Below are 14,579 nucleotides of genomic sequence, written 5' to 3' on the forward strand. Positions count from 1 at the left end.
GGTGTCCTCTCCTAAACAGTTTTCAGTGGGAATGCAGCTGGTGCTAACTACTCCCTACTGCGTGCTAAATGTAAGAAACGACAGCTATGAACAGGAATTGTGAAAACATTTAAAGCTACCCCCAAATCAGTGTAGCTTTAAGCTATATGCTAACACCTGCTGTTTACAAAATCAACTTGCACATACACTGATGTTCAGCAATTATTGCAGTGATCTTTACCTTACAATATAAAGTGTCTAGAGGCCACTGTTGTTGTGATTTGGTGCTTTATAAATAAAACTGAACTAGACTGAAAAACTGAATTTACCATCACAGTTTACTGCAGTGTTTTTAAAATGAGGGATCTAATTTTAAAAGAAATTAAAAAGGGATTCAAGTTGACTATTATTTTTTAATTGACATAAAACAGTCACTCGAAATCATTCAGGACCATTATAGTCAGAAGAATTATAGTATGTGGAAAACCAAGAGCAGCAGCATATAACAAAGCAGGCAGATGACAGATCGTGTTGTCGTGTTGACTAAATAAGACTCGGCATGAAAGGAAGAGCAGGGTCTGAGGTGAGTCACGAAGCTGGCTGGAGATGCGCAATAGTTTTGAGCAGCCTAAACAGCATGTGAGATGGACGTGGGCTGCCATTGGGATCAGCTGACATGAAGAACTGAGGCTGAGGATGATTTCATGGCCTGATCAAACTCTAAGCTCAATTTGTAAAAGTATGTGGACAATTTAATCCACAAAAATCAAATGCAGTGAACAGAAACAGTAACTAAGTAAAGTGTTGCAGTCTTGCAGTCTGTTTTCAGCCTCTCATGCAGTATTATAGTTGTTGATCATAATATTTTTTGTTGGGGAGTTAAGCAGCTCAAAGCTGAATATTGTGTGTATGTCTGAAAAAAAACGTTGTGCACAAAGATCCACTGATGCTGACGTCTGTGTGGTTGAAGTCACAGAAATGGACGTGGAGCGTGGCTTCTATCAGCTGGTGGAGGTCCAGGACCACGTTCACTACATCTTTGCTTTCGTTGTTTCTGTGATTGGAACAGTGGGAGTTACCGGGAACGCCTTGGTCATGTATGCCTTTTACTGGTAAGCCACCCTACACATGGAAATGATCATGGGAACAAATATGCTTATCTTTTAGAGCTGCATCTTTGCGGACCTGAAAATAAGTTTGGAATATTTTAATATTTGATACATTTTTTTGTGTTCTATAAAATATGTGTCTTATTTACTTTTCACACGGCACCCTGAGTGTTTTTAAATTGTGGTTACACAAAAAATGTGATGGACGGATGAATTTTCTGCTATTCATTGGGATTTGATGATGCTCATAACATTTCAAATAATTTCAGTGAGCCATTTGAGGTGGCTCTATTCTGAGCCCTGGCTGACTGACCAAGCTCCTCATCCTGTCTGTAAGGGAGAGGCCAGGCAGAGGAAGGTCATTTCTGTCAATTACGTATATCAGGGTGGGATTGTAGATCAACTGGTATATTTAAGTCTTTGCTTTCAGATTTCTCTTGACCACAGCTGCCCAGTACAGCATTCGCATTACTGCAGATGTAGACTGTACCAATCTGTTAGAATTCAGTTCTATTCAATTCACTTTTATTTATGTAGCCTCAATTTCCAACAGCAGTCACATCAAGGTGCTTAATATTGTAAAGCAAAGACCCTAAAATAATATAGACAAACCCCAACAATGATGGGAATCCCCCAGCAGCCTAAATCTATTGCAGCATAACTAAGGGAGGATTCAGTGTCACCTGATCCAGCCCTAACTATAAACTTTGTCAAAAAGGAAAGTTTGAAGCCTAATCTTAAAAGTAATGTGGGAGCTGGTTCAACAGAAGATGGGCCAGAAAACTGAAGGCGCTTCCTGCCATTCTACTTTTAAATATGCTCATTGCACCAGAACCCTACAGACCCTCCTGGAGGCGGTGGATCCACAGGAGGACAAGGCCACAGTGTGCAAATTTTCTCAAGCATCTTCAATCTCCAGTTCTAGCATCCCTGTTTTGAAGTTCACTCAGGCCAGATACTGAGCCTGAAGTACCCTCTGATACGTCCATCTTTATGTGTGTGGGTGTGTGAGCATTAAAAAATATATCTGTGGATGCAGGTTGCAGTGAAAAAAAGACATCGAGATTAAAGTGTTGTTAGATGAGTTATGAGTTAGCCAGTATAACAAATATCTGGGCAGCACAGTGGCGCTTTAGTAACCTTAAAGCAAGTTCTAGATTTGAACCCGTCCAAAGACATGCTTGTCAGGTTTTGATTTTGTGATTACTGTGCAGCTACAGCTATCATTTAAGCACTAGATAACATGTAGCATATAGTCCATTACAATTGTTGTATTTTACTTGAAATAAAGAAGCTGTGGAGAAGTTTTTTAATGTATAAATTTTACTTACTTATAGTCAAAAATCACAAAAATCATGTGGAAAACCTCTGAAATATATACAAGTGGTTGAAATTCTAATGACAAAAGCGAAAATAATATTTTCCATTGAAGAAAAGTTTGTTTTTGTTTGCATATTCTTAGTTTTATAAAGTCAAACTTCTGAATCAGGCAAAATTGTAACTGGTGCATCTCTAGTTATGACAGATAAAATAAAATATAATTACATCCTATTAACATGTAATGTAGTTAACAATAAAATGTATTAATAATAATAATACAAGTGACTTTTAACGAATACTTACATGTGGTAACTGATTGATTTAGTCCTTAGGCTGTAACAAGGTCGTCATTAAAAAAAATCAATTGTTATTGAAGTTGTGCTAGCATTTCATCTAAAATGTATTTGACACTGTTATTTGGTGTTATTAGTACTTTGTAATTCCTTTGTTGAGTGGGACTATAACATACAAACTATTGGATGAACACTGAATTGACCATGTCTACAAACAACTCCAGGGCAAACAAAAGCTCTCATGATGAACACACAATGAGCACTGTGGTGGAGTAATAATGTCCCTGCTGGTCATGTTACAATGAAGAGTAGTGTGACAGTAAAACTGGTTTGTGGGATACTAATCGCTTTTAATGTGTTTCAGCAACAAGAAGCTGCGGACGCCCCCCAACTTCTTCATCATTAACCTGGCAGTCAGTGACTTCCTCATGGCAATTACACAATCACCCATCTTCTTTGTCAATTCCCTTTACAAGGGTTGGATTTTTGGAGAAACAGGTATTTTCCTACATCCAAGGTTTTGCATATCAGAGGATAATACAAATAATTATATCAGGTCTTAGAATGAGATAAATAGAACCTGACAACAAAATGTGAGCCGACATGAAGAAGCAGTGTGTGAAAGGCTATGATATCCCCGTGACTCAGTAGCTCATGCAACCAACAATAACTTAAAGTAGTAGTTTTCAGTATCAGTGTTTTTCTGTATATCTTTCTGGAGGAATTTTGGCCCACTCTTCTTTACAATGTTGCTTTAGTTCACTGAGGTTTCTGGGCATTTGTTTATGTGCAGCTCTCTTAAGGTCCCACCACAGCATTTCAGGCAGACTGAGGTCTGGGCTTTGACTGGGTCATGGGAACTCCTTGATTCTTTTTTAGGCATGCTGCTGTACATTTAATCATTTGCTGATGTGCTCGGGATCATTGTCGGCATGACACAATTTCTGCCAAGCTTTAGCTTCATACTTGACTCTAGAACACTTTGGTTAACAGAGGAGTTCATGGTTGGCTCAGTGAGTGCAAGGTTCCCAGGTCCTGTGGCTGCAAAACAAGCCCAAATCATCACTTCTCCACCACCACAGCTGGTATGAGGATTATGCTAATTTGCTGTGTTTAGCTTTTACTGATCATTGTGACCAAACACTTTGGTCGTGTCTCTCCAAAGGACATTGTTCCACAAGTCTTGCGGTTTGTTCAGATTCAACAGGGGAAGACACACAGACTCGAAACCAGGAGGCTTGTACTGGCAATCCTTCCGAATAAGTCTCGCTTGTTCAGTCTTTTTCTAATTGTATTGTCATGAACTTTAACATTTAATGTTCTAACTGAGGCCTACATAGTTAGAAATGTAGTTCATGAGATATTTGCGAATTCTGCAAGCATTGCATGGCCTAACCTTGGGGCAATGTCGGGTTCTGGGAAGATTGTGGGAAACCTGAATGCTGCAGACCAGCAAATTATCACAAACTTGTGGTTTTATAGAGGTGCTCACATTAGCTGATGAGCAGCTAATCAAGTTCATGTGATTAACAGTGCCTGGCTGATACTTTCCCTTTTAGTTCATATCGAAGCAACAAGGATGTGCTTAGTATTTCACACACTGCATTTTCTGTTTCAGTTCTGCATTTTGGCTTAGTTTCTTATTAAATAAATGATGTCCTTGCAGCTTATATGAGGTTGTATCTAGAGATGGCACGATACCACTTTTTTATGTCCGATACCGATACCGATATCATGAATTTGGATATCTGCCGATACCGATATGAATCCGATATAGTGTGTTTTTTAATCAATAAAACTGTTTTTTAATATCTTGCTGCATTTTGTATAAGTTCATAGTCAAGTTTAAATAAACAACAGCACTAAAGCTATTCTGTTATACCTGTGTGTAAAAAGTACACTGCGCCCAAAATATTTCATAGTTCAGCAACACTGATCAATCTAATAAACTTAAACCTGCTCCATCCTTCCTATTCTGGTATTTTAAAGAGTACTTAGCAGAAATATTAAGCAACCTAACTAATAGGGTTGCAAACTACCAGCAAAAAAAAATAAAAAATAGGGAACCACCCTCCACCCTCCACTTTGTGATGCTTAATCGATGTAATCAACTTTAATTTGATGCAGTGTGAAAAAAAAATGCACAGAAATAAATTATTTTTTCAAGAATAATTAAATAGATTCAACATCTTTCTTCAACAGAATTGCAGACTGCACAGATGGTACTTTCCCAAAGGAAAAAGTACTATAGCTTACTAGGGTATATTAGACTTAACAGTTACTATATACAGTAATGGACTTCTATACATTTTACATCAGATTAAAACTTTGGGTGTAAGATTCAGATAATTATTTATTAAAAGCTAGACATTTTAAATGAGAATAAGAAAGAAAAGTATGTCTTTGTGCCCCCTTTTCCCTGTTAATGCCCTATCGGCCCCCTTGGCTAAACTTTGCTAGATCCGCCCCTGCACAGTTACCAGCGTCAGCTGCGTAGAAAAAGATCCTGGTGTAGAAAGTAATATTAAATAAATTCTAACAACAGCTTATCAAGCTTAAACGTGCTGCTGTTGTTCAGCCGCTGGTTTCCTCTTTCTGGTGCAAAGTGGGCCAAAAACAAACAAGAGAGACGGAGTCGCGACAGAAAAGCCGATCAGCTGATCATTAAGCAGTTTCATGAAGTAGCGGCAGGAGAGAGAGAGAGAGAGAGAGGGGCACTTGCTCCATATATCAGTTGTTAAGCTTAACGTGGGAATGCTTTACAAACATTCAGAGAGGAACTTACACACTTGCTTTACTTCTCTCTGGGATAACTTCCTCGGAGATGAAATGCTGGTTTGGTAGCGAGACTACAAATACACACAGCCGCTGTATCACGTGACCACACTGCTCCGACGTGCTGCGGTTATGAGACGAGTTACGCCATGTCGCAAGTTTTGTGAGGTGCTTTTTTGATATTTAATGGATCGGATTACATTTTTTATTTCTCGCCGATATCCGATCCAGTAATTTAGGTCAGTATCGGACCGATACCAATACGTAATATCGGATCGGTCCATCTCTAGTTGTATCTACCTAATGATAAGGACCAGATTGTATTTATTATGTCCTGATATGTAAAACCTTAGAGTTGTGCTTGTCATTTTACTATGACTGTATAAATAATTTACATTTAATATTAAATATCTTTATCCTTTACACATATTTCTACGTAAACGTTGTTCATATTGTAATCATATTGAAATCTCTTATTGAGCTACATACTATAACTTAATTTTAACTGCTGTAACGAAGACATTTCCCAACCAATGGATAAATAAAGTATGCGCTTTCTTACTTTATATAGCACCTTTTTTTAGTTAGAATCTGTTGATGGTGGAACAGTGTTTAGTGGAGATGTGTTCACCAGTCTAACAGAGAACAAAAATAAATAAATAAATAAATGCGTACTTTTTTCCTTTCCCCCTGCAGGATGTAAAATATATGCCTTCTGTGGTGCTTTATTTGGAATCGCCTCAATGATAAACCTTCTGGCCATCTCTATAGACCGCTATGTTGTTATCACCAAACCTCTGCAGGCATTACAATGGACCTCCGCGAGACGCACTTACCTCATTATTGCCCTCGTGTGGCTATATTCATTAGCCTGGAGCCTCGCACCACTCTTAGGATGGAGTAAGTGACTTAATTTTTCCCTCCTTACCAATTTTTAAGTAAGCGTCTACCTTATCATACTTTTTTTTCTCTTAAGGTTCATATATACCAGAAGGTCTGATGACCTCGTGCACATGGGACTATGTGACCTCCACTCCAGCCAATAAAAGTTACACTTTGATGTTGTGCTGCTTCGTATTCTTCATCCCTCTTGGCATTATATCCTACTGTTACCTCTCCATGTTCCTAGCAATTCGCCAAGCAAGCAGGTACATCTAGATAAATAGATTTATAATATTCAATATTATAAATATTACTTTTTTTCTGAATATGCATAATTTAATATTGTTTTTAGGAAGTCATTTTAATACATGTTTGCTGGAAGTCCCATTCTGGCCGCTTGCATGTAAGCCAGTAAAAAAAAGGGGAAAAAAATACCTTTTCCAATAAACAGTACTCACCTTTATGGCGGGTACTGCAAGAAGTGATGAAAGTCGGGTTTTTGGATACAACCCAGGGACCAAGCATCAGTTTTTAGTGGACTAAACTCAAGTTTTTAAGTCTGAGGTCATCAGGGCAGGATCATGCATCTCAATGTTTCTGTACATAGTCAATTTGTTCTATAGGACAATTAGTGCAGTTCTACTGCAAGCTCGTGAGACATCTAACTAATAACCTTTCCCTTTGCCTGCCTGGGCTGTAAAGCATTCCAGCACATGCCTGCTTCAGCATAATTTAAAAGGAGATTTGCGGCCATCAACATAATTCAGATCATAGGGTCGGTGCACACTGTAAATGCTCACATGCACCTGGTCAGTTTGGGACTTCAATTTAAACTAAGTGTATGCATGTGCAATGATGTTTAAAAAGGTGGTAAATGTCAAAGTGAGATCCCAGTTTCCCAGTAGATCGCTGTATGTGCTGCTTTTAAAGATCCCCTTACCCACACCTCTGGCCTTCATTTCACCCTCTAAAGTCTTATAATTTGTTACTGACCACAAAATTCTTTGTCTTCTTATAGAGATGTGGAGCAGTTGGGCAATCAAGTGAGAAAGTCAACACTGATCCAACAGCACTCCATCAAAACTGAATGGAAGCTAGCCAAGATTGCTTTTGTGGTCATCATAGTGTTTGTGCTTTCTTGGTCCCCCTATGCATGTGTCACCCTCATAGCATGGGCTGGGTAAATATGATACGTTAGCACTTAATGCTATGATATGTAAAAATAGCTTGGTAGACCCTGGTTTGCAGGGAGCTGCAGGTAGTAGAACACCCTTACTTAAAGCATTTCAAGCTACAGTATAAGTATGATCATCTCTTATCATGTTTCATCTCTGTCCATCAGATATGGAGGCATTCTCAGCCCTTATTCCAAAGCCGTCCCAGCTGTTATAGCCAAGTCATCAGCCATATACAATCCTGTAATCTATGCCATAATTCACTCAAAATACAGGTAACTGTGATCATCTAATTAACTGACAAACTAATCCTGAAATGTAATGGCACAATTTGTTAAAAGATCATGTTTTTTTTTTCAACAGGATCACCCTTGCAGAAAAAGTACCTTGCTTGCACTTCCTAGCCCATGCTCGCAGGAAAGACTGCATATCAGTATCGCTCAGCGAATCCTCCTTAAGGGACTCCGTGCTGAGTAGACAGTCATCAGACTCCAAGCTGCACATAGTTTCCTCCATTACAACAACTGACACGGTGAGTACTGGATGCTGCACTAGTCTTTGAAAGTGAGAAAAATCCTGAGCATGTTAACTGTTTACAGCAGTATACAATTACCGTCCCATTCATATAACGTGGGTTTAGTTAGATATGTCAGTAGTTGTAGTAGTTTTACCATAAGAGCAGTTGCATGTTGTAAATATGCAGATGTAAATTCTTATCTTGATATACATACGTGTCTTGTAGCATGTTTGGAATGATGTGGAGCTGAATCCTATTGATCAGAGTCATACTTTGGGATCCAGCTATTCCCTTGGAACTCTGAGGGATAGAGAGTGTCAGTCATTGACTAAACACACAAAAAGAAAGAAAAGCCGAAGCCAGGAACAGCTAAGGTAGGCCCTAATCATTTGAACTGTTGATTTCCAATTCATATTACTGGCAAGTCAAACGCTTTGAAGATAAAACATGTCTTTCCCACAAAACACTTACATTTATATTTCATTTTAATTCTCAGAGCAAGGTTCAGTGAACAGTTGTGATCACAATCTATTGACTGAGTCAGTTAAAAGACTTCTATTGCATATTGGAAGGAAGAGGAATACGGACAATCTGGAATCAGCCAAAGAAATGTAAAGATGGGTATGATATGAGTTTAGACAAGAAGAAAAAAAAGCACAAAAAATATGAAGTCCTCATCCAGCCACACTTTGGATAAATGTCGAGCAAGAAAAATCCAGTGTAATCTTCACACTCAATTTCAAAGACTGATGTTTGGAGGAAGGCTGTTTTGAGAAAAATAAATGGAGTTACACAAAGCAGACGGAGAGAACTGTGAATTGACTTATGGTTCAGCAACACTAGCGTAAAAATAGGATGTCAACCTTCTTGCAACTAACTTGCAAAACTCAACAGTTACCCAGTAACTGCAAAGCAAAGAAACAATTGCAAGTAGTTACAGTCACTAACTAGTCAACCAGAGGTTGAGTGCTTAACAGTCTTAACCTCTGGGCAACCAGTTTTGACCACAAGGCGATTACACAGGTCACATTGTAGGAGGAACCTGTCTCCAAACAACTGTGGTCTGACTTGAATTGACTGCAATCGTCAAGGTTTGCAAATAACTGCCGTGTCATTTATAAATGCAAACAGATCGCCAACGTGCTGCAATCAAGTCTGTGCTGATGAGCACAACTTGTATGTGATGCGTTTTTTTGCAACCGTGGACACCAACTAAAATGGGTGCCAAATGGTTGTATTCTGGCTATTTTCCAATAACAAAGTTGCAGAGCACCAAAGACATTTTGCAGTTAAATTACAGTCACAATTTTGCAACCATGTTCAGTTAATTAATGTGCGAAGATTTCTTTCAAAAACACTAGCTTGTTAAATGTTAAAGAGATGCACCAATCCAGTGCTTGGATCAGATATTTGTCCGATCACGATTCAAAAAGCTGGAGCAGAAATAAGTGGCACGATTCAATTGATTTGATTTGATTTGATTTGATTCAGTGTTGTACTGCCATAACCATGCCACTACTCAATAGCAGGCCAAAGGTTGCTAGCGGTTGCAGCAACATGTTTTCTTTGTATGTTTGCACTATTTCTTGACAAAATGTGGTCAAGTGAAATACCACAATTGTAGGTCTTTGACATCGTTGCTTTCCCTGTTGGCGTCTCTCTGTCTCTTGCTTTCACATTATATTCAATGTAACACTCGTTGGGTAGCTTTCATTGCAGGCTCAGTCACTTAATATTATCTCAGCCTCTTGCCAGCTCCACTCCACAACTGACACACAAGTGCACAGTTAGAGCAAGAAAATGAGAACCTTGTGCAACTCTGAATAACAGCAGCATATAACAATGCCTCTCACACTAAGCTAAAATAAGACAAGACCATATATGTAAAAACAAACAAACAAACAAAACAAAAAAACTTACTTTGTTTCCCATTGCCATTTAATAAGCTGTTAATATATGCATTACATTACATTTAGAGCCAGGATATATCATTTTAATAAAAAATGTAATAATATTTCTCAATCTCTTTCTCAGAGTGAGTAATACAGCTTGTCAATTTAACATCAGCATCAGATATTTGGTATATTTGGCATCAGTAGATATCCAAAGCCACTGTGCTGGTATTGTATTCAAACTGGGAAAACGCTGGATAGGTGCATAGTTAAGGATCTTCTTTGTCTGCGTGTGTGTGTTTGTGTGTGCGCGTGTATGTGTGTGTGTGTCCGAGGACTTGTTTATTATCGTCTTGTTGTAAGGACGCTGAGAATTCTCTTTTTAAAACAGCACTGAATGAGGAAGCTAATTGTATCCATTTGTTTACATTATAACTAAGGCTACATGTATTTATATGCCTCAGTAAAATATGATCACTGCTGTATTTCATGTAAAAGTCTGTTCTATATTGTATTATTTAGAAGGTTAAATATATTTGTTTATAACGAGTGTTGCTCATCGATGAACTGATTTGATTGCATTAAAGACACTGAATAACAAGAATACATTTTGTATTTGTTGACACGTGCTCTAAGTTTTTGTGATCCCGCAGATTAGGATTTTTACAGCCTAAGACTGGGAAGACAGTGACATGGTTAGTCTGCAACTCAACATTTATCTGAAACAGAAAGCATTCTGATCCAACTTGGATCACAGTCAGATCAAAATGTTTTTGTACCGCTTTTATTCACTGGAAGTATTTTGGGAACTATTTTTATTATGAAGCATTGTGCAAGTCAAAGTATGTGAATTTATGTGCAAAAGACACAACAAACGCACCGTTTTGTCAATACGTGTTCTCGGGCATAGAACTGTCACAATCACTAACATGCATCGAGTCTTTGTTCACATACTTATGTGTGTATTTGCTGCCATAAATAAAGGTTTCCATATGCTCTTTTGCAAATGATTTTCAGTATCTTTATTTTAATCTAAAGCAAAAATACATCCAAAATAAATCAGTTCTACTATTTTACTTTAAAGCGATTTATTACTGAAGAATTTTTCTTTTTCTTTTTGCATATAACAGTCGACACTTTTGCATATAATGCATGAGAGCGAGAGGAAGCAGACATTCAGAGCAGGTAGAAAGGTAATTACTTTTAACAGTTTTCTGCTTCCTCCAGCTGAAAAAAGTAACAACTCCCTGATTCATTCAATTACAGTTAAAGATATAGCGGCGCAGTACACTAGACCTTTTAATCCTCCCAGATATGGCTGACGTGAAGAACTGTAACAGTTAGCGCCCCGGTGTTCAAAAAATTCACACTGCCACAAAAATGACTGATTACAAAATACACTGGATAAAGGTATCACCTGCCCTTTCACCAGGATGCTGGGAAATAAAGGCTACATCCTACATTTATTACATTACTGGACTACTGTCTCAAACTTATCTCCCTAACAGGTTTGTGTCAGTAAATAAATGAGTGGTTTTGTAATTATTGCGTTTTGTGTGATTTTTTTTCCTGTGATGTCATCAGCTGTGTGTTATCCTTAAACTCCTACCCTAAAATCCAAGCATGAGATGACATGCAGTTTCACAGGATGTGAAGATCAAAGCTTTGCCTCTAGAAATGGTAACATAGATGTGTATCTAACTAAATATTACAGTATAAAAATAAAATACTGCAATCTAAATCATATTGTAATCTGTTTCATGCTTATCAAAAGTAAGATTAAGACAATAGGTAATTTTTATTTGTGCTAAAAACGTGAGACACATACAATGATAGACATGCATACTGTAGGCTTGTGAAACAGTAATCGGATCATTGTGGATAACAAAATAAAATACTGGCACACTTCTGTCCTGTCTGAAACTTTAGCTCTGGGTATACTGATACTAACTGCTTAAGGGCCTTTAAGTAACAAACAAGTATAGGTCTAGGCAAATCCCTTCTGCTTTCATTTTCAAATGACATTGCACCCTCTGAAATAGATTTCTACCCTGAGGGCATAAATCACGTGGTATCTTCAGTCAAAGTCCACAGTGCCTGTGGATGTGAAGCATTTTTCTGACCACTAGAGGGCACACTAACACTAAAACCTAAATCACTGCCATATTACAGCAGCCACATGATAACAAAAATCTAATTTATAAATGAGAAAAGGCTTTATTGGTTATACAATCCAAATCAATGCAAAAAGAGGCCTTAAACTCACACAAAGGAATTTGTGTGGGCTTCCTCTGTGAATATTTTACATGTATTTTACATGTATTTTAAATTTTAAACATTAATGCAGTTTTTTTTTTAAAATTCCCACCACAAATGCAAAGCAGGGATCAGTGATGTCTCCGCTGATAATTCAAAATGTATTACAGCATGTCTGACCTGCACACTGGTACGCCACACGTTAGTGGAAAACATGATGACATCGCTCAGTGATGCAACAGGGGAAGTCAGTGCCCTGTCAGATGCTTAAATATTTCTTTCATAAGATCATGCAAAAGTATCAGCCTCATACCTTCCAGTAACCACTGACAATCAGCTACTGCTGAATGACTAACTTTCCTTGGCTCAAAAATGCCAGTGAGACTATTTTAACTTCTTCATTTTTGCTGCAGGCCTAAATCTACTGCTGTGCGATACTGCAAAGTTTGGCATTAATCTAATACCAAGTAAATACAGGGGCAGTATTGCTGATACCAATACTGATACAGATACAAAGGCAGTTTATAGGGGAGCTTGTCATGACTTGTGACATGACTCATTTTTCATTTGCAATTCCTGACCACATTTTAATGATCATTTTTTAATATTACACAATAATTAGTTAACACAACAAAACACACCTTTTAGCTTTTCATGTATTTTTTTTTTCTCTGTAATGTAAATGTATCTGTCTCCAAAACACTTTGGATCAACTTCTTTTGTTTAAGTGTGTTACAGGCTATACATAAAATAGACATAACGGTAAACACAAAAAGACATTTCACGATGTGAAAGTTTGAGGTCCTTCTTTTTCATTCCTAAAAAGAAAATTAATTTAACACAATTCAACGGGCTACACACATTACTGAATTTAAATGACAGAAACAAAGTATTGATTCTGTCAATATCAATCTGGTATCGATACTATTGATATTTTGATAGCATTCACTTGTGACTAAATCCACCACAGAGGTAAAATTATTGTTAATTAGACCGTTACATCAGGCAAAATGTTAACAGGTTGTAAATGAACCAATTTAAGAAGCTATGGACACAAATTTAAGTGATACTATTATTTTGGGTCCTTTAAAAAAAAAAAGAATTCATTTTTTAAGCTTTCATACAACACAAGCTAGATACTGTCTATTTGTCAAAAGTGACTAAAAACAAAACAAACAAACAAAAAAACTGTGAAGATGGAACAGTTTGGGGTTTTTGTGGTTGTAGTAGGCTCTTTCACGAGTTTGAACTCTGTTGTAACTGCAGAGGTGGAGGATTTGATCTAAATATCGTGTCAATACCAGCGTTGGTACTGGTATCGGACAGGATCAATACTTACTTAGGATCGATACTTAGCTTCTAGGAAGTTTCTAGGAAGTTCAGTATGTAGCTCACTGAAAAGTCCAAAACTTTTTGTGTTGACTGTTCTATCTAATTTATTTATAGCCACTTAAACAACAGAAGTTGAGCCAAAGTGCTTTAGAGACAGACACGTTTACATTCCAGGGAGAGAAAAAAGAAACATTTCAAAATACATAAAAAGAAAAACCCCTGAAAAGCCTCTTATCTTAAGTCGTGGTCATTAAAATGTGTTCAGAACTTGTGACGATTCATGTCATAAATCATGACGCACTACATAAGCTGCTTTTTTACGGTATTGGTAATAGTATTGGTGACACCGGCCCTGTATTTACTTGGTATCAGCACCGAGTTTTGCAGTATCGCATACCACCAGTTATCAAGTGTGCACTTGCAGTCTCATCCACTGTGCTTTTTATTCACCACCACTCACCTGCACTGCCCCAGCACTAAACAAGCCCACGCCTGCAGGCAGCCGCGTCGCCCCCAGTGAACCGCCTGGCGCGCTAAAGCCCTCCTACCCGGTAGCCACATAGGTTTGGCTTTAACGCGGAAGTTTCAGTTCCGCTCAGTCCAGTTGTTCAAAACTGAGAAGGGACTAAACACACTGCTGCTTCTCTCTCACCACCAAACCCGGCTCCACACAGCAAGGTGAGTTCTGCGCGGCACATCTCGCCAGTTTTCCTAGTAACAATTCAGAGAAAGTTACGCTCGCTATTTTACAGCTTCATGTTTCCGTTACAAAGCATTTCCAAGAAGAATAACCGTATTTAAATTTTCAGTCCTGCAAACGGAGTAACGCATTTGTTTTACCCAGTTTGCGTGAGAACGGTTTCAAGCAGGCTAAAAGTCCATGTGGAAATATTCACCATTATATTAAACATGTGCTTTATTGTGTCTGAGAGCTGCTAAGAGACTTTTGGTTCGGCTTCATTTCGCTTCTCTTACCTCCTTCAGAGGGGACACATGGGTGCAAACAACCGTAGCTGTTACTACTAGTGCACTCATCGCGCACTGTGAGG

The 14,579-nt window shown here is 38.1% G+C and overlaps 2 protein-coding genes across 2 annotated transcripts in view; both read left to right on the forward strand.

Moving 5' to 3' along the window:
- Positions 1 to 948: 948 nt before the first annotated feature.
- On the forward strand, positions 949 to 10,905 carry opn4xa (opsin 4xa). Its single transcript, XM_004538571.4, has 9 exons — positions 949 to 1,091; positions 3,066 to 3,199; positions 6,173 to 6,376; positions 6,453 to 6,624; positions 7,377 to 7,538; positions 7,701 to 7,808; positions 7,897 to 8,065; positions 8,276 to 8,424; positions 8,547 to 10,905. The coding sequence occupies exons 1-9, from the start codon at positions 958 to 960 to the stop codon at positions 8,569 to 8,571; spliced, it is 1,257 nt and encodes a 418-aa protein (XP_004538628.2). The 5' UTR covers positions 949 to 957; the 3' UTR covers positions 8,572 to 10,905.
- A 3,063-nt stretch (positions 10,906 to 13,968) lies between these two features.
- pdlim5b (PDZ and LIM domain 5b) overlaps positions 13,969 to 14,579 on the forward strand; it is a 38,428-nt gene continuing 37,817 nt past the window's right edge. The window contains exon 1 of the mRNA XM_004538080.3: positions 13,969 to 14,208. The gene's annotated coding sequence lies outside the window, so the exon portion shown is untranslated. The remainder of the gene's footprint in view (positions 14,209 to 14,579) is intronic.

Source organism: Maylandia zebra, linkage group LG7, assembly GCF_041146795.1.
Source record: "Maylandia zebra isolate NMK-2024a linkage group LG7, Mzebra_GT3a, whole genome shotgun sequence".
In the NCBI taxonomy this organism is placed as follows: domain Eukaryota; kingdom Metazoa; phylum Chordata; class Actinopteri; order Cichliformes; family Cichlidae; genus Maylandia; species Maylandia zebra.

What these genes read in the sequence shown, in the direction of transcription:
- opn4xa (XM_004538571.4), top strand. Translation starts at nt 958, where the DNA reads ATGGACGTGGAGCGTGGCTTCTATCAGCTGGTGGAGGTCCAGGACCAC. An exon ending in CGCACCACTCTTAGGATGGA is followed by an intron (nt 6,377 to 6,452) that starts GTAAGTGACTTA and finishes TTTTCTCTTAAG; the next exon opens with GTTCATATATACCAGAAGGT. An exon ending in ATAATTCACTCAAAATACAG is followed by an intron (nt 7,809 to 7,896) that starts GTAACTGTGATC and finishes TTTTTTCAACAG; the next exon opens with GATCACCCTTGCAGAAAAAG.